General features: G+C 45.7%; 1 protein-coding gene across 1 annotated transcript in view; it reads right to left on the bottom strand.

The window, feature by feature from the left end:
- The window catches only part of tlx2 (T cell leukemia homeobox 2), a 108,672-nt gene extending 90,348 nt beyond the window's left edge, over nt 1–18,324 (bottom strand). The window contains exon 1 of the mRNA XM_072497705.1: nt 17,623–18,324. Within this exon, the coding sequence (XP_072353806.1) occupies nt 17,623–18,076 (454 nt within the window). The 5' untranslated portion in view covers nt 18,077–18,324. The remainder of the gene's footprint in view (nt 1–17,622) is intronic.
- Nucleotides 18,325–19,901: the final 1,577 nt, after the last annotated feature.

Genomic DNA, 19,901 nt, shown 5'->3' with positions numbered 1-19,901 from the left:
AAAAATGGCAGATAGAGTTTAACCCTGATAAGTGCGAGGTGATTCATTTTGGTGGGACAAATGTGAATGCAGGGTCAACGGCAGGGTTCTGAGGAATGTGGAGGAACAGAGAGATCTTGGGGTTCGTGTCCACAGATCTTTGAAGGTTACCACTCAGGTGGATAGAGCTGTGAAGAAGGCTTATAGTGTGTTAGGGTTTATTAACAGGGGGCTTGAGTTTAAGAGTCGTGGGGTTATGCTGCAACTATACATGACCCTGGTGAGACCACATTTGGAGCATTTTGTGCAGTTCTAGTCACCTCATTATAGGAAGGATGTGGAAGCATTGGAAAGGGTGCAGAGGAGATTTACCAGGAAGCTGCCTGGTTTGCAGGATAGGTCTTATGAGGAAAGGTTGAGGGAGCTAGGGCTTTTCTCTTTGGAGCGGAGGAGGTTTATAAGATAATGAGGGGGATAGATAGATAGGCAAACTGGACATGTTACCCCTTGGCAGTACCGGGACTGATGTCCTTGGGAGGGAGGGGTGGGGGGGGTGGGAGTGGCATGGGGGGGGGGGGGGGTTCACTGGGAGGGTTTAAACTAATATGGCAGAGAGATGGGCATCTCTGACAGGATTCAGAGCTGGGGGAAATCAAGAACAAGAGAAAAACACAGAAAGGGGAATGAGAAAAGTGATAGGCAGAGAAACGAAGGGTCCAGTATCAGATAATGACACTGTAAAAAATAGTAGGGACCAGTCATGGAATGTTAAAAGGACTAGCCATAAGGTTTTGTACCTGAATGCTTGGAGCATTCAAACCAAAATGGATGAATTTGTTGTGCAGATAGATGTAAAGGCATGTGATATAGTTGGGATTACAGAGACATGACACCAAGGTGACCAAGGATGGGAACTAAACGTTGAGAGCACAGACGATGTTGAATCTGTATGGGTTGAGTTAAGAAACACCAAGGGGGAAAAAACATTTGTTGGGTTGGTGTACAGACCATCAAACTGCAGTGGTAATGTTTGGAATCGAGTTAGACAGGAAATCAGAGATGCGTATGTTAAAGGAACATCTGTGATTATAGGTGACTTTAATCTGCATATAGATTGCGTGAGTCAAATTAGTTACGGTACAGTAGAGGAGGAATTTCTGGAATGCGTACGGGATGGTTTTCTGGACCAGTATATTAAGGAACCAGCAAGGGAACAGACCATCTTGGACTGGGTGTTGTGCAATGAGAAAGGATAAGTTAGACCATAAGACCAGAAGACGTAGGAGTGGAAGTAAGGCCATTCGGCCCATCGAGTCCACTCCACCATTCAATCATGGCTGATTTCAACTCCATTTACCCGCTCTCTCTCCATAGCCCTTAATTCCTCGAGAAATCAAGAATTTATCAACTTCTGTCTTAAAGACACTCAACGTCCCGGCCTCCACCGCCCTCTGTGGCAATGCATTCCACAGACCCACCACTCTCTGGCTGAAGAAATTTCTCCTCATCTCTGTTCTAAAGTGACTCCATTTTATTCTAAGGCTGTGACCCCGGGTCCTAGTCTCCCCTGCTAATGGAAACAACTTCCCTACATCCACCCTATCTAAGCCATTCATTATCTTGTAAGTTTCTATTAGATCTCCCCTCAACCTCCTAAACTCCAATGAATATAATCCCAGGATCCTCAGATGTTCATCGTATGTTAGGCCTACCATTCCTGGGATCATCCGTGTGACTCTCCGCTGGACCCGCTCTAGTGCCAGTATGTCCTTCCTGAGGTGTGGGGCCCAAAATTGCTCACAGTATTCTAAATGGGGCCTAACTAATGCTTTATAAAGCTTCAGAAGTGCATCCCTGCTTTTATATCCCAAGCCTCTTGAGACGAATGACAATGAGGTACCCTCAATAATGATGCTTAGAGATTAAACTGGAAAGAAGGCTTTATTAGGCTAATAACTATGCTACAGATTTGGACGAGAGCTGACTGCTATACAGACCATGAGGCAGGCCTTTATGTATGGCTCCCAGATGGGCGGAGCCAGAGGCGGAGTCCCCAGGGTTCCAAGCCTGGTCTTAAAGGGGACATCACCTTACATGATGATAAGGCAGTAACCGTTCATCACATTCACCCCCTGTTTAAAAAGGAGTCCGGCGGGGGTGAAGTGCCACCATAGGTCCATCCGTCTCGGCGGCCGGATCGTCCTCCTCGATCTCCTCAGTTCGGGCGGTGGTGCGGCGAGCATGGACGTCCCGGTTGAGGGCACATCCGGGAGCACAGCGGTCGGAGCTTCGGTCCGGGTCGGGGCAGAGGAACTAGGCAGGGCCGGGGGTAGCGGAGCCGGCGCCGGCGGGGTGTGCAAGGGGGGGCGCACGGTAGGAGCTCACCAACGGGTGGTAGGTGAGCACGGAAGGGGGTGTGTTGTAGGGGGCGACGGGTCCTGCAGGGGAGCGGCGCGGGAAGGGGCGTCTGTGGTGGAGGATCCAGCAGGCGCCAGATCCCGGAGGGAAACCGGATCTTGTCTGCCGTCGGAGTACTCCACGTAGGCGTAACTGGGGTTGGCGTGGAGCAGTCGGACCTTTTCAACTAGGGGGTCCGTTTATTGGCTCCTCACGTGCCTCCGGAGAAGAACAGGTCCCGGAGCCGTCAGCCAAGGTGGAAGCGAGACCCCAGAGGTAGACTTCCTGGGGAAGAGAAACAATCGCTCATGAGGGGTCTCATTTGTGGCCGTGCAGAGGAGTGACCTAATGGAGTGTAGGGCATCGGGTAGGACCTCATGCCAGCGGGTGGTTGGGAGATTTCTCGACCGCAGGGCCAGAAGGACAGCCTTCCACACGGTCGCGTTCTCCCTCTCCACCTGCCCGTTTCCCCATGGGTTATAGCTGGCCGTTCTGTTCGAGGCGATGCCTTTGCTGAGCCGATACTGACGCAGTTCATCGCTCATGAACGATGTACCCCGGTCGCTGTGGATATAAGCAGGGAAACCAAACAGGGTGAAGATGCTGTGCAGTGCCTTAATCACCGTGGCTGAGGTCATGTCGGTGCAGTTAATGGCGAATGGGAAACGGGAGAACTCATCGATCACGGTGAGGAAATAGGCATAACGGTTGGTGGACGGGAGGGGCCCCTTGAAGTCCACGCTCAGCGCTCAAAGGGGCCCGAGGCCTTCACGAGCCGAACCTTGTCTGGCCGATAGAAGTGCGGTTTGCACTCCGCACAGACCTGGCAGGCCCTGACCATGGCCTTGACCTCCTTGGTTGAGTAAGGTAGGTTTCGGGACTTGATGAAATGGACGAGCCAGGTAACCCCCGGGTGGCAGAGGTCATTGTGGATGGCTTGCAGGCGGTCCTCCTGCGCGTTGGCGCATGTGCCGCGGGACAGGGCATCTAGGGGCTCGTTGAGCTCCCCTGGACGATACTTGATATCGTACGAGTAGGTGGAGAGTTCGATCCTCCACCTCAAAATTTTATCGTTTTTTATTTTGCCCCGTTGCGTGTTATCGAACATATAGGCGACCGACCGTTGGTCGTTGACGAGGGTAAACCTCCTACCGGCGAGGTAGTGTCTCCAGCACCGCACAGCCTCCACAATGGCTTGTGCCTCCTTTTCGACTGCAGAGTGTCGAATCTCGGAGGCGGTGAGGGTTCGGGAGAAGAACGCTACTGGTCTGCCTCCTTGATTGAGGGTAGCAGCCAGGGCGATGTCTGATGCATCGCTCTCTACCTGGAAAGGGATGGTTTCGTCCACCGTGTGCATGGCGGCCTTGATGATGTCGGCCTTGATGCGGTTGAAGGCCGATTGAGCCTCAGCCGAGAGGGGAAAAGTGGTGGTCTTTAGGAGTGGGCGGGCTTTGTCCGCATACTTGGGGACCCACTGGGCGTAATAGGAGAAAAGCCCCAAGCATCGTTTGAGGGCCTTGAGGCTGCGGGGGAGAGGGAGTTCCTTAAGGGGGCGCATGCAGGCGGGGTCGGGACCTAGGACCCCGTCTTCCACGACATAGCCGAGGATGGCCAGCCGGGTGGTGTGGAAAACGCATTTGCCCTCGTTATAGGTCAGGTTAAGGGCTCGGGCGGTCTGGAGGAACTTTTTGAGGTTAGCGTCATGGTCCTGCTGATCATGGCCATAGATGGTGACATTGTCCAAGTACGGGTATGTAGCCCGCAAACCGTACTGGTCCACCATTTGGTCCATCGCCCTTTGAAAGACGGAGACCCCATTTGTGACACCAAAGGGGACCCTGAGGAAGTGGAAGAGCCGGCCGGCTGCTTCGAAGGCAGTATAGAGGCGGTCTTTTGGTCGGATGGGGAGCTGGTGGTAGGCAGATTTGAGGTTGACCGTGGAAAAGACTCGGTATTGGGCGATCCGATTTACCATTTCCGCGATGCGAGGAAGGGGGTATGCATCAAGCTGCGTGAATCGGTTTATGGTCTGGCTATAATCCATGACCATCCGTTTCTTCTCCCCAGACCGGACTACCACCACTTGCGCTCTCCAAGGGCTGTTGCTAGCCTCGATGACCACCTCTCCCAGTAAACGCTGGACCTCTGACTTGATAAAAGCCATATCTTGGGCACTGTAGCACCGGCTCCTGGTGGCGACGGGCTTACAGTCGGGAGTGAGGTTAGCGAATAGCGAGGGGGGAGCGACTTTCAGTGTCGCAAGGCAGCACACCGTGAGGGGGGGCAAGGGTCCGCCGAACTTCAGTGTCAGGCTTCGGTGGCTGCACTGGAAATCCAGTCCGAGCAGCAGGGGGGCACAGAGGTGAGGGAGGATATAAAATTTGAAACGGGTGTATTTGGCACCCTGGATCGAGAGATCCGCAATACAGTACCCCGTGAGTTGTACCGAGTGGGACCCAGATGCGAGGGCTATGGTTTGGGATGTGGGATGGGTGCGTAGGGAGCAGCGCCTTACCGTTTCAGGGTGGATAAAGCTCTCCGTGCTCCCGGAGTCGAAGAGGCATGCAGTGTCGTGCCCGTTGACCTGGACCTGCATCATGGGGTTCTGCAGGTGTTTTGGCCGAGTTTGATCGAGGGTGATCGCACCCAGTCGCGGGTAGTCGGAGTCGTAAAATGGCCGCTGCCGTTGGTCGCACGTGTCGGGTCGAGAAGATGGCCGCCGACCAGATGGCCGCTCCCATGATTCGCACGAGGCTGATGACGCGTCAGAAGAGGACGTGTCGGGTCGGTGCGCAGCAGCATTGCGAGGCCTACGGGCCTGAGAGCCTGATTTTCGGGCCGGCTGTTCTTTGTTTTTCTGGCCCCTAGGTCTGGCCAGGCAGACCCTCGCACAGTGCCCTTTCTTCCCGCAGTCGCTGCAGATCGCGGAGCGGGCTGGGCAGCGTGGGCGTGGGTGCTGGTCCTGCCCGCAGAAGTAGCAAGGTGTGCCCCCATGGTGAGCGGGTCGCCGCGTGGCGCAGGCCTATACTACGGGCGAGTCTGAGGAAGTCCGGGGGGGGGCTGGCAGAGTCCGCGGGGTACGTACCCAAGTTATGTCGGGCCACCTCCAGCGAGGAGGCGAGCGTTAGCGTCTCCTGGAGGTCTTTTGCCCCGTTTTCGAGCAGTCGCTGCCGGATGTAGGTCGAGCGGATGCCGGACACAAAAGAATCTCTGATGTGCAGGTTCATATGGACTTCCCCTGTCACATCCTGATGGTCACAGTCCCTGGCCAGTGCGGTGAGTTTCTCAACAAACTCGTCGAGCGATTCCCCCGAGCGCTGCCGGGGGAGAGAGCAGGTAGAGAGCAGATGCCGGATGTGCACCTCATTGACGGGTTTGACAAACCGCTTGCGGAGCAACTCAATCGCTTCCTCATAACTCGTCGCCTTTTCGAGCGTGGCGGAGATTCTGTGACTCACCCGGGCGTGGAGTAGACGCAGCTTGCATGGCCCCAGGATGGGAGTCTCTGCGGAGTCCAGGTAGGCCTCGAAGCACCGCAGCAAGTAATTAAAAATTTCCTTTGCCTCCGGCGTTCGTGCTTCCAGATTGAGCTTCTCTGGTTTTAGGCCTGCGTCCATCCTGAATCTAGTTTAGCCTAATAAATTGAGGTACCCTCAATAATGATGCTTAGAGATTAAACTGTAAAGAAGGCTTTATTAGGCTAATAACTATGCTACAGATTTGGACGAGAGCTGACTGCTATACAGACCATGAGGCAGGCCTTTATGTATGGCTCCCAGATGGGCGGAGCCAGAGGCGGAGTCCCCAGGGTTCCAAGCCTGGTCTTAAAGGGGACATCACCTTACATGATGATAAGGCAGTAACTGTTCATCACAGACAACATTGCATTTGCTTTCTTAATTACGGACTCAACCTGCAAGTTTACCTTTAGAGAATCCTGGACTAGGACTCCCAAGTCCCTTTGCACTTCAGCATTATGAATTTTGTCACCGTTTAGAAAATAGTCCACGCCTCTATTCTTTTTTCCAAAGTGCAAGACCTCGCAGTTGCCCACGTTGAATTTCATCAGCCATTTCTTGGACCACTCTCCTAAACTGTCTAAATCTTCCTGAAGCCTCCCCACCTCCTCCATACTACCTGCCCCTCCACCTTTGGGAAAGAGTGACCATAATATGATGGGACTGGGAAATATTACTGAAAGGAAGAACAGTGGACAGGCAATGGCACGCATTCAAAGAACGAATGGGTGAACTCCAAAAGTTCTTTGTTCCTATTTAGCGCAAGAGTAGAAAGGAAACCATGGCCAAACCATGGCTTACAAGGGAAATTAGAGATAGTATTAGGTTTAAAGAAGAGGCATACAAGTTAGCAAGAAAATGCAATAGACCTGAGGCTTGGGAACAGATTAAAATTCAGTTTAAAGGCAGATTGATTAAGGAGGTGAAAATACAATATGAAAGTAAGCTCGAGGGGAACATAAAAACTGACCGTAAATGTTTCTATAGGTATGTAAAGAGAAAAAGATTGATTAAAATGAATGTAATACAGTCAGAAACGGGAGAATTCATAACGGGGAATGAAGAAATGGCTGAGGAACTAAATTTAGACTTTGCTTCTGTGTTCACAAAGGAAGACATGAATACTGTACCGGAAGTTCTGAGAAACTCAAGTTTTATTGAGGAGCTGAAGGAAATTTGTATTAGTAGAGAAATAGTTTTAGGGAAATTAATGGGATTGAAGGCAGGTACATCTCCAGGGCTTGATAATCTCCCTAATTACCCTTGAACTGGTTTTGCTAGTCTTTTCAGAGGACAGTTTAAATCAACCGCTTTGCTTTGGGTCTGGAATCACACGTAGGCCAGGCCAGACGGCAGATTTCCTTCCTTCAAGGACATTAGTGAACCAGATGGATTTTTACAACAACCATCTTCATGGTCGTCATTAGACTTTTAATTCCAGCATTTCATTGAGTTCAAATTTCACCATCTGCTATGGTGGGATTGGAACCTGGGTCCCCAGAGCATTACCCAGGGTCCCTGGATTACTAGTCCAGTGACAATACCCCTGTGCTACCACCTCCTCTGTATGTAGGCCAGAGCAGGTAAGGATGGCAGATTTCCTGCCCTAAAGGACATTAATGGGACATTAGTCAACCAGATGTGGTTTAACAACAATCGATGAAGGTTTTGTTTCATGGTCATCATTGGACTTTTAATTCCAGATTGATTTGAACCTGTGTTCCCAGAGCTTTACCCTTGTTCTTTAGATTACTAGTCCAGTGACAATGCCACTACATCACTGCCACCCACCATATATACATTTAAATGTATATGCATGTGCACAAAGACATACTTAGACATTTATACACTAACAAAGCTATATAACAGTAGTTTCCTCTGCAAAGTGTTCATTACAGGACCTCACAATTGATAAAATGGATTCTATCCAACATATTCCTCTGGTGAAATATTAATGGGCATAGTCTGCCGTTAAAACTAGCCTCTATACTGCTCAGATTACATTACCTGGGCACCAGCTCAAGACCTTGACAGTCTCTGCCATCTAATCCTAAATCTTCAATAACTGAGGAAACTATTATAATCAAAACTATTTGTAACATTAAAGATAAAATCAGGGTTATGGAAAGCACATTAATGAAGTACATGGATTGAGAAAGAAAAGTTGATCAGTGGGGTTAGAAGTGGATTTTAGTAATCAGCTATATTTTGGAAGACAAACGTTTAGACAAGGAAAAAAGCGACGTGGCTTATATATGGTTTATAATGTATACAGGCCCAGACCTCTGAATGCATATATGTCATTTACGTGATCCTCTCTCTACATATATATATATAATATAGATATTTCTTGCACTCTCATACTAATCAATAAGAACAGACAATCTACTGTAATGTACGATAAGACAATTACTGAGCTGTGATATTTATTGAGACGCTGATCTCACTAATTGTTTTATTTTATATGATATTGTGTTTTGTTTCCTGTATCAGATAACCGGTGCTCTGTGTGAGAATGGGCTACCCGGGAGTATATACACGGAAATTAGGAATCATTTCTGGATCTATCAATAACGTGACATTTTTTGAAACTATAAACATCAGTGTTTTCTACAATCCATCACCAGTCCTGCAGGTCACATTTTTCCAATGCTTGTAATTATGCTTTTTCTAATCATGGTTTTGTCCAAAAAGATATATAATTGATTATACAAAAGGGGGCCGGTGAATTGGGGTTTGGTGGGATGCAGATTGTGTGAGACTCATGTGGCCCAGGGCTGATTCTCGGGTAAACCTTTTGTCCCCAGTGTCAGGAGTGAATATGTGAGTGCAAAGAACAGTACAGCACAGGAACTGGCCCTTCGGCCCTCCAAGCCTGCACCGAGTAGAGGCGGGGATGGGACAGAAAGATATGTTGTGCTGCCTAATTAGACCACACAGTCAGCGGTTTACGACGCGATTGAGGATGGGAAGTGGCACAGAGGTTAGCACTGCTGCCTCACAGTACCAGGGACCCGGGTTCAATTCCAGCCTTGGGTGACTGTTTGGAATTTGCACTTTCTCTCTGTGTCTGCATGGATTTCCTCTGGCTGCTCAGGTATCCTCCCACAGTCCAAAGATGCTTATGGTGGATTGAGAATGATAAATTGTCCTTTAGTTTCCAGGAATGTGCAGGTTAGGTTACGGAGATAGATGGGTACTGTGCTCTTTCAGTGAGTTGGTGCAGACTTAATGGACTGAATGGCCTCCTTCTGCACTGTAGGGATTCTATTATTTGTGATGGGTGCTGGAACTCACTTACGCATGCAGACTTACACAACACACAGAATACTTCATGCAATTTATTTAAAATATGGATATGTGCAGGCCCATATCTATCTGGGCTCGCACCCATACATAGAACATAGAACATTATAGCGCAGTGCAGGCCCTTCGGCCCTCGATGTTGCGCCGACCTGTGAAACCACTCTAAAGCCCATCTACACTATTCCCTTATCGTCCATATGTCTATCAAATGACATTTTCTAAGTATATGTGTACTGGCTGTTCAGCTATCACTCGACCACAGATTATACATTTATCATTGAAATAAAATTTTTAAATATACATATATCTAAAAGATATATCCATGAGATCAAGGCTGGTGGATTATTTAATCTAATTTTATATTTAAATTATACATATATATAGATAGATAGTAAATCATACACAGGATGACACATTGCTTATTTTGTGTTTATAAATTAATGATTTACATTTTATATATGGAACAGCCTTAACCTTGTGCAATATATTTCATGTTTGTTCAATAACTATTACAATATATTTGTGCTCACTATATTTCTTGCTGTGAATGATTGTGAATAAATGTAGATTTATTTCCAGAATTATGGTGGTGGATTGAGAACTGTTTGGAATCTATTGCTATATTCCGGGTTACTTTTGACAGAATAATGCACGGTCCTCTGGTGCAGACACCAGACAGATTAAGCAGCAGTTAAATCCTTAATTGATGGGTTTTAATGAGCCCAATGGGTCAAACTCTGATTTTAAAAGCCTGTGGATTGCAGGGATTGAATGCGTGTTCATATTTCAGCTTCGAAATAGAATCTCTTCACACGGGATTGCATTTAATCTCTCCGTGTTCAAATGACATCAGTCAGGGCAATCAATTGGTCGTTTTAAAGAACCATTTTTTATGAAGAGATTTGCAGTAACACAGCGCCATTCACCTACTTCAGGACACCTCAGGGCGCTTTACAGCCACATTCTGGCTGTTGTAAAAGGAGCTCTCCGCAGCCAATGTTCACAGCAAACCCCCATTGTGACCACGATAAGAAAATTTACTGTAATTAGTGAGGTTGATTGAGGGGTAAATACGGGTTTATGGCTCTGTGCGGAGAAGCAGGATATCCTTGTGACCCTGCTCCTGAGCCTGTCCAAACTTGCCAACGACAGGTCCAGGCAGCGGGCCATCGAGGAGGTCAGCTGACTGACTGCCCTCTACCGTGGCAACATTTGCAGCTGGGTGTCCCTGGAGAGGAGCATCGGTGCCCATGGACACCATCGAGACCTTCCATGGCCGCTGGGTGCCAGAGGGTCTGGGGCACATTATTGGCCCCTTCAATCACATTTTGGTTTGATGTTTTTAAGCTTCATCTGTGATTTGTTTTTTATTTAAGGCCGTTTCCATTTAAGGGACTGTCCCTTTAATTTGTCCCTCAGTCGATTTGATTTTGTTTATTTGATTATTTATGTTGAACAATATAGTTGGAGAGCTCCCCCTACTTTTCTTCAAGATGTGCTGTGAAATTGTCTTTTTACATCCACCTGGGAACACCTTGTGGTCTTGGTTTGAGCGCTCCCACAAAAGACAGCACCGTAAACAGTTCAGCACTCCCTCAGTCAGCACCGAACTGCCAGCTCTAGCTCTTTAAAACAATCATTCATGGGATGTGGGCGCAGCTGGCTGGGCCTCTTGAGAGGTGGGCGGGTGGGTGAGCTGCTCTGGAGTAAGTCTTGAAGTCACAAACTTCTGACTCAAAAAATGAGTGATACCAACACGCGGATAAATGTTGCCCTGCACACCTACTGGGTCTTGTCATTGCATCTTAAGATCATCCAGCTCAGAAAGAGGCCATTCAGCCCATCGCGCCTGCTCCACCTCTTTGAAAGGATTATCCGAACCACTCCCCTCCCATTTCCCTAACGCCCTGCATGATTTTTATTCTGTCTAAGTAAATATTCAATATCCTTTTGAACATTATGATTGAATCTCTCGCCACCATCCTGCCAGGCCATTACAATTCAGCTGTGAAAATTCTTCATGGTGTTTATTCCTTGTGTGTTTAAATATTGTTGTCGGGCAATTGTGAATGTCTAGCTGGGGGGAAGCAGAGGGGGGTATTGGGTCGGGGGCGACGTGGAATAAGGTTTTGGAAATGAATCTAGACTCTGCCTGATTCTGTGTTTAGATAGGAAGTGAATATGTGGGCCTCTTTCTGTCTTCATTCAGATAACATGCGCACTTGCTTGTGCACTATATCCTGTTTCTAACTCCTCATAGACCTTTACTGCCAAAACAGTATTTCGCCGCTTTCATCAATTAATTTCGATAAGGTTACTGTGGCAATGATTGGACCTAATGTCTATGATCTTGGAGGTGAGAGGAATTCTGGCAATGGATGCAAATATGATTTTAATAGAGGTGTTCAAAAATTAGGACAACGTTTGACAGGGTGACACAGTGGTTAGCACTGCTGCCTTGCAGCACCAGGGATCCGGGTTCAATTCCGGCCTTGGGTGACTGTCTGTGTAGTTTGCACATTTCTCCCGGTATCTGCGTGAGTTTCCTCCGGATGCTCCGGATTCCTCCCACAGTACAAAGATGTACAGGTTAGGTGGGGTGATGGGGATTAGATCGTGGTGGGAGTGGGAGTGGGAGTGGTCGAGGTAGGGTGCTCTTTCAGAGAGTTGATGCACAGTCGATGGGCCGAATGGCCTCCTTCTGCTTTGTAAGATTCTATAAATGCGGGCGAGATGAACTGTTTGCAATGGCAGGCAGCTCGGTAACCAGATGACATAGATTGAAGATATTTAACAAAAAAACAGAGAAACTTTTTTTTAACATAGCAAATTCCTACGATCTATAATAATCTTTATTAGTGTCACAAGTAGTCTTACATTAACACTGCAATGAAGTTACTGTGAAAATAGGCCCTGCCTGAAAGGGAAGTAATAGTAAATCTCAAAAGGACTTGGGTAAATGGAGGAAGGGAAATGGATATCAGGGCAATGGGGGAAGAGTTGGGAGCTGGCATTAATTTGATAGTTCTTTCCACAGAACTGGCACAGACAGAGAGGCTGAATCTCAATTGATTTGAGATTCGGGACGCAGGTCCACGGTGGGAAGGAGCGAAGTAAATGGGGGTTATTGTCTCCCTATAACAGGGATGGAGGCGAGTGAGTCTGCAAACAGACCAGGAGAGGACCCTGGCCCGATGTTGCCAGGATCATTCCCCACGCCTGACACGAGGTTCGCGTGGAAAGGATCCCTCATCATTGATTCAATTCACATTGCGCGCGTGTCTGCCCATCGATCTTTTCAAAATGCACAGATGAAGACTGCACACCGACCCACCCAGGGCAGAGGGAGGTTTACTGAGTATGGGGACGGGGGAGTGGGTGGGGGGGGGGGAAGCCGCAGGGAACTGGCCGAATCCCGGTGGACACTATATAAAATATAAAAACTTCAACTACGCCAGTCTTTCCTGAAACGTTGTATTTTGGTTTGAAAGTTGCATATCGACAGAAAGCTGTGCCCTCCGCCCCCCCCCCCCCCCCACCACCACCACACACACACACGAATCGACAACTCGGGGTAACGCTGAAAATTGCTCAAATATTTCTATAAACCCAGGAGAGAAATATCAGTTAGGAAAATAAAGCAGGTTAATTGTAACAATTAAAATCTTGACCTCCATTGATAGCTGCCGTCTATGTAACAATCTCCCTCCTCGCCTCTTTCGTTCCCTCTCGCTCATGCTGCCGTCCTTTCCATCTCTTTATCTTGCTCCCCATCTATCTCCTTCCATTTACTTTTCTCTCTACTTGTCTCCCCCTTTCCAATCCCTATTCTCTCTGTGTCTATACTTTTTAATCTGTCACATTTGTCTGTCTCCACTCTCAACCCTGACTAACCCTTGTGGATCAATGCAGACTCGGTGAGATTGTTGCACGATTCATAAACCGGCCGTGTTGGCTTTGACTTAGTGACCTCGACAGGAAGCGAGCCGCCAGCCAAGTGCAGAAGACAAAAGAGGAAGAGCTGGAGACGTTTGAAGTTGGCAGCGCAGACAGAAAGTGGCAGACACATAGAATGCCCCCGGTTAGGCCAATTTACGCTGCTCACTCCCGGGAACTCCTTCCCGCTGGCAACCAAATACTTTGGCAACAGGAACAGAAAGTGCTGGGAAAACTCAGCAGGTCAGGCAGCATCTGTGCAGAGAGAGAAGCAGAGTTAATGTCCCACCTGAATCCTCTTCCGCACAGGTTGGATGGATTGTCATTGATGGCAATGGGAGAAAGGGTTTCCATGCAGCACAAATGTACAATATCAGCCCCAGTCCCTGATCCAGTTGACTGGAAGAACTATCCTGCCCTTCCGAGAATAGCTTCACAGCTCCAGGGTCCCAGGTTCGATTCCTGGCTTGGGTGTCTGTGCGGAGTCTGCACGTTCTCCCCGTGGGTTTCCTCCGGGTGCTCCGGTTTCCTCCTACAGTCCAAAGATGTGCAGGTTCAGTGGATTGGCCATGCTAAATTGCCCTTAGTGTCCAAAATTGCCCTTAGTGTTGGGTGGGGTTACTGGGTTATGGGGATAGAGTGGAGGTGTGGTCTTGGATGGGGTGCTCTTTCAAAGAGCCGGTGCAGAGTCGATGGGCCGAATGGCCTCCTTCTGCACTGTAAATTTTATGATTCTATGAGTGGGCCTGGAGTCTTTCACATCCACGTCAAGGGACCTTGGGTCCAAATCTTCCTCCCAACCCTAAGCTTGCAAGGTCGGCTGGGAGGTTGTGAGGAGATGTCAGGGAAACATGTTTCAAAGAGGCTATGATAGGCAAATTCCCCTCCAAACCACACACCATACCTACCTGGAAATATATCGGCGTTCCTTCACTGTGGCTGGGTCCAAAATCCTGGAGTTCCCTCCCTAACCGCGCAATGGGTGTACCTACACCACAGGGATTGCGGCGATTCCAGCAGGCAGCTCCAGGGGCAATGCGGAATCGGTAATAACTCGCCAGCCGAAACCCACAATCTTCCAGAACTGACTCCTCCAAATGTCTGTTCTGACCTGCCTTTCCGAGGCCTTGGGCCTCGTTGTACATTTCCAGAATGTTGTGCTTGTATTTGCGGATTGCCAACGTTATCATTTTTTTGCTTGCTATCAAAATCATTCGCTTTACAAAGGGCCCCCGATTAATTTAGCGCAGTGACTCACACGCCCAGCGCTATGATTCGATTAGCACTTCATCATAGAGACATAGAGATATCAGCGGACACAGAGAGCATCTTGTTTGTGCCCAGATACTGGAAATATTAATAAACCGGGAATGTCCAACACAAATTATTGTTAAATGCGGTAGGTGACAAGGGTGTTTATTTCACAACTTCTAACGCTGCCGCGGATAACCCCGTTCAAATATATGCTCTCGGTGCAAGAAAATATATTAATTTGCAAAGTATGACTGTGACTTCCTCGGCACAGACCGTCACAGAAGCCAGGAGATCCCAGATGAAAAAGTCCATGAAACCAATCTTCGAATTACAGCATCTAAATTGTCCCTTAAGTAGCCCCCACTATTGCTGCCTCCGATAATTAGCACGGCTGATTATTCCAGACATTTCCCACACTTGGACCAAAAACACTCGTCTCCCCAACATGTCCTTTGGTCGCTAAATTGCATTCAGGGCCTTCTCTCTGAGCACACTTTAAAATGATGATTGCTGCCTCTTGCACACCAATCATCGTTTCATATTTAAAATAAAAGGAAAATTGGAAAAAAAAGTTTAAAATCAAAAACTTGTTTATATATCTATTTACATTATTGAATATTGAAATTACTGAAACCGACAAACTTAACATGGATCACTGCTGCATCTCATTTATACATTTATATTTGTGGACACAATTTCAACTTGTATGAAACCTTTAAGTGACTATTGGAATTTAAAATAATAATGTTCCCGAACGAATGCCGTGTATCTCTGCAAAAGACGCCAAGCTTTGCAATTGTCACCACAAAAAGGGTTGAAGGTTTCCATTGGAGTGAATGACTGTTATTTTCTGGATTGTTTTTTGTTGCAGATTTTAAAAAGTAATTATAATATCTACCCTGTGTGGTTTCTCAGTCTGTGTCCAGTCTCTGGGCGGAGTGCGAGGGAACCGACAGCTGGCGAGACGCAACCAGAAAACTGGGAGATGGGGCGAGGATGAGATGTGCGGGAACCCACCAGGGGAGATAATAAAACTGACACAATAAATGAACAGTTTGGGACCAAAGAGGACGGCACTAATGCCGCGGCCCGCAACACCCGGGATATTAATGCGCCTGTCTGTCTTCACAACAAACCGCGGGACCTCAGTTAGAAGTGAAATCATATTTAATATATGGCACAACACATCACATTCTTCAAAACCGTGATCCATTATACATAAAGTCTGCTATAAAGCTTTAATAAATATCAGTCAGGTCACGGGCTGACTCGCAGGGAGACCTAATTCATAAATTCACACGAAACATTTTAAATGATGCATGCATTTTGGAGACATATACTCTTAAATAAACGATTAAGCGAATTATTAAGGACACTTCTAAAACATGGTAATTATATAATATTTAGGATTGCCCTGAGTGATTGGTTTAATAATATATATATATATTATGTATATACACACATACACATATTATTCTGCTGTTTTGTCTAAGGCGCTAGTATATACTCTACTTCTATATACTTACTATATTTGGGTGTTAGTATATGTTATAAATATATATTATTCAGCTGTTGTCTAAGATATTGGTATATATTATACTGACTATATTTAGGGCGTTAGTGTATGTTATAAACATATATCATTCTGCTGTTCTACCTTTAAGGTGTTTGTATATATTATACTTCTAAAGACTTACTATATTTAGGGCATTAGTATATATTATAAATGTATATTATTCTGATGATCTGTCTTTAAGGTGTCAGTATATACTGTACTTATATATACTTATTATATTTTGGATGTTAGTATATATTATACATATACGTTATTCGTTGTTCTGCCTTGAAGGTACTAGTACACATTATACTTATATATATACTTACTATATTTAGGGTATTAGTATATATTATAAATATGTATTATTCTGATGTTGTCTTTAAGACGTGAGTATATATTATACTTATATACACTTACTACATTTAGGGTTTAGGTATATTTTATACATTTACATTATTCGCTGTTCTGCCTTGAAGGTATTAGTACATATTATACTTATATACATACTATATTTAGGGTTTGGGTATATTTTATAAATATATATTATTCTGCTGTTCTGCCTTTAATATGTTAGTATATATTGCACTTATATATACCTATTATATTTAGGGCGATAGCATACATTATAAATAAATATAATTCTGCTGTTCTGCCTTTAAAGTATTAGTATATACTTTACCTATATATACTTACTAAATTTAGAGTACAGATTATAATGACATATTATTATGTTGTTCTGTCTTTAAGGCATTAAAGTGTATTTATATAATAATACATATTTATGTACACTTATACATACTTTTTACACATATATTATACATATATATCGTTCTGTTCTATCTTCAGGGTGTTTTATATTATATATATTCTTCTTCTTTCGGGCGGTAATGTGGTTCTATACATTTAATACACATGTATGATTCTGCTCTTCTTTAGGGTGTCCGTGTGGTTATATACACATTATATATACACATCATTCTGTTGTTCTGTCTTCAGAGTGTCGTGTTTAATTATAGATAATTACAACTAAACAGGGCCCAAATCATTGCAGAAACAATTACTCGAAATATCTCTTCAATCATTGCAACGATTCCAAATAATGGAAATGATATCAACCTTTCCATTCCAGCACGAACAGCTTGTCCTTGCTTGATTCCAAATGTGGTTCGTTTTCTTCAACGTTCAAACAGAATGGACGTTCTGCTGTTTATTCCCCAGTTTCTTTCTCGCGCGTTTCTCTCGCAGGGCGGTGTTTTTAAAATGATCACCTTCGTTTTTCACGCAGTGTATTTTTACATTTTCTCCGACATGAGATTTAAGTCCCATGCAGATTTTTTTTTCCAATTAATTTCTATTTTCATTTTGCACTCTGCAAACTTTTATCTGTCTCTTAACTGCGTGTCTCTCCCTCTCCCACTTTGGGCGCCGTCTGGTTTTTTAATATTCCTCTTTCATTCCGGCCACTTTGTTCCCCACCCCCTCACTAACCCCCACGTCTGCCTCTTTCATGGAGTCATTGAATAATACAGCACGGCAGACCATTCGGCCCAAAGTGGCCGAGAGAGCTCTCGCCCATGACCCTGGATTGAGTGAAAGTCACATAAAAGCAATAATAACACAACACACGTTATATCAAACATTCACCCAACACCCCACACAAATGCAAGACCTCACCTGTTAATCTGTCTTTGGCAAAGCGCCTGCTGCTCTCCATCCAGGGAAAAGTTAAATTAGATAAGTTTGCCATGTTGCCCATGCTGGGGAGACAGGGCACGGTTGGCATCCCGGCCGAGAGAGGTGGAGGAGGCATAGGTCTGTGAGCGGGCACTCGGATCACCCCGGCCCCGCTGTTCATATTAAGATTCATATTCATACTTACATTCATATTCATAGACATGTTAACATTATAGGATCCCGGTAATCCGGCCAGACTGCAGGCGCTATTGTAAGCATGGCTGTAGCCATCGGGGTGAGAGTTGTACGCGTTGGTTGCGATCTGGTAATCCGATTCAGCAACTCGGTTAGAGTGCATGCAGCTGCCTGGGTCCGAATTGTTCAGGATTTGATCAATGCCAAAGTTTATAGGTTCGTGTTGTGAATGCGTTTGCTCAATTGCAGCATGATCCATGTTTTTTTGTTTTGAAACAATATCTTTTTGTCGCAATTTTCCAATTCTCTCTCTCTCCCCCAAAATGTTTGTGTTGCTGTTGCAAAAATGAATGAGAAAAGCAAAATAATTCCCACGTTCCACGATGGGTTATTTGTTCCCCTCCTCCTCCTGGCTTGGATGAATGAATAAATAAAATAAAAAATATATAATCATTGTTTTCCAGACCAAAATTAAATTTAGGAGCGCATTTCCTCTCTGGCGAGTTGCATCCGAGTTTCTGCAGGTAGTTGAGCTGGTGAGCCGAAAATCCCGGGCTCCTCCTTTCTCATTGGTCCCCGCCGCCCTTGATTGACAGCTCAGCCCCCCTTCCCGCCCATCTCCGTTTTCATTGGTCGCAGCCCCGCTGTGATTGACAGCCGGCTCCTCCAATCCTGCTTGGGCTCTGGGAGGAAGCCCCTCCCTCTCCTCCCCAGCCTCCGGCAGCAACAATGAGATTCCCATTGAGAATTTCACCGGCGCCTCCTGGCCCCGCCTCCCATCCATGATTGGCCAGTGGCATGATTGATGGGCGGCTCTCAGGCACCAGCACATATTTCTGCCGGAAAAAAACCCCAAAGCGAGAGGTCAATAGCAATGAAAAATGATTTGCAATAAAGACTTGAAAAAGGTTAAAACATTTTCTCTATTGCCTGTTTTTCTGGTATCATTTGTATCTCATGCGCTGCTAAGAAATAGCAAACCCGCAGAGATGGAAAATCCACCAGCGAATTTTCAAAAATTCCCCAGAATTCGTTATCAATGCAAACTTATTTTGTTTTTTTTTAAGAAAACGTGCTTTTAATATTTGCAGGGCCGATGCAACACTGTCAAATTAAATTTAAATTAATCAGTTTCCAGCTTTTCCTTAGCAGCTTCAAATCGCTCAGTTGGCCGCGACGCCGAGATTGGGGCGGTGGAATCTTAACTATTCTGGCGTTAACTATTTCGAAAGCAAAAAACAAAACCCCCAAACACTTGTGTTTTTTTAAAATGCAATCTCAATGACGGTAAATCCATTCTGCTACCTCGCAGGATGTCTCCTTGGTGAGTATTTATCACATTGTGCCCAGGATTTTATTTGTGTTATGTCTGGGGGCTGGGTGGGAGTGAGGGGGGGTGGGGGGGAGTGGTAGGAGAAGTGGGATATCAGGGGGGGAGTGGTAGGAGAAGTGGGATATCAGACTGCACGGCTTTCCTAGTTTTAATTTCTTAACGCGGACAGTGTTCCCCGCAATCAGGTATTGCTCATATTCTCCACACCGCTCACTGAATGATAAAGAATGATAATCACATCGTCCTTTAATCCAATTTAAAATAGGTTTGTCTTTGGAGTACAAAATCAGAGTTCGGCAATTACAATATCAAATTGTTGCTCAGACCTATAATTTAATTTCTAGCAAGTTTCAAAAAGAATTATAAATCGAAACAAATATGAAACCGTGTAACACTCGTAATATAATTATCAACTCTACACATTGTAATATATATAAATAGCATTGAGTTGTACACTCATTGCCATAACATACTATTAAATGTCCTCTGCTTTCCAATGTATTAATATATAAAAACATAATAATTTGAATATATATCAATTTTAATATATATCTTTAAAAATAGGTCAGATTTGGGGGACACGGCTTGTGTTTTCCCTTTGATTATCTGTTTCGAATCTGTGCTTACTTTTTTGGACTTGGAGTGGCGCTGAGGATTATTTGGGGGCCAGAAATTCAGTCGCCTATCGTATTTTTAAAAAATTGTCTTTATTTTTTTCTAATTTTGTAAACATCACACCCTGGGGTTGGAG

The sequence above is a fragment of the Scyliorhinus torazame genome, chromosome 3 (assembly GCF_047496885.1).
Source record: "Scyliorhinus torazame isolate Kashiwa2021f chromosome 3, sScyTor2.1, whole genome shotgun sequence".
NCBI lineage: Eukaryota > Metazoa > Chordata > Chondrichthyes > Carcharhiniformes > Scyliorhinidae > Scyliorhinus > Scyliorhinus torazame.
This window is presented reverse-complemented; position numbering and strand designations above follow the sequence as displayed.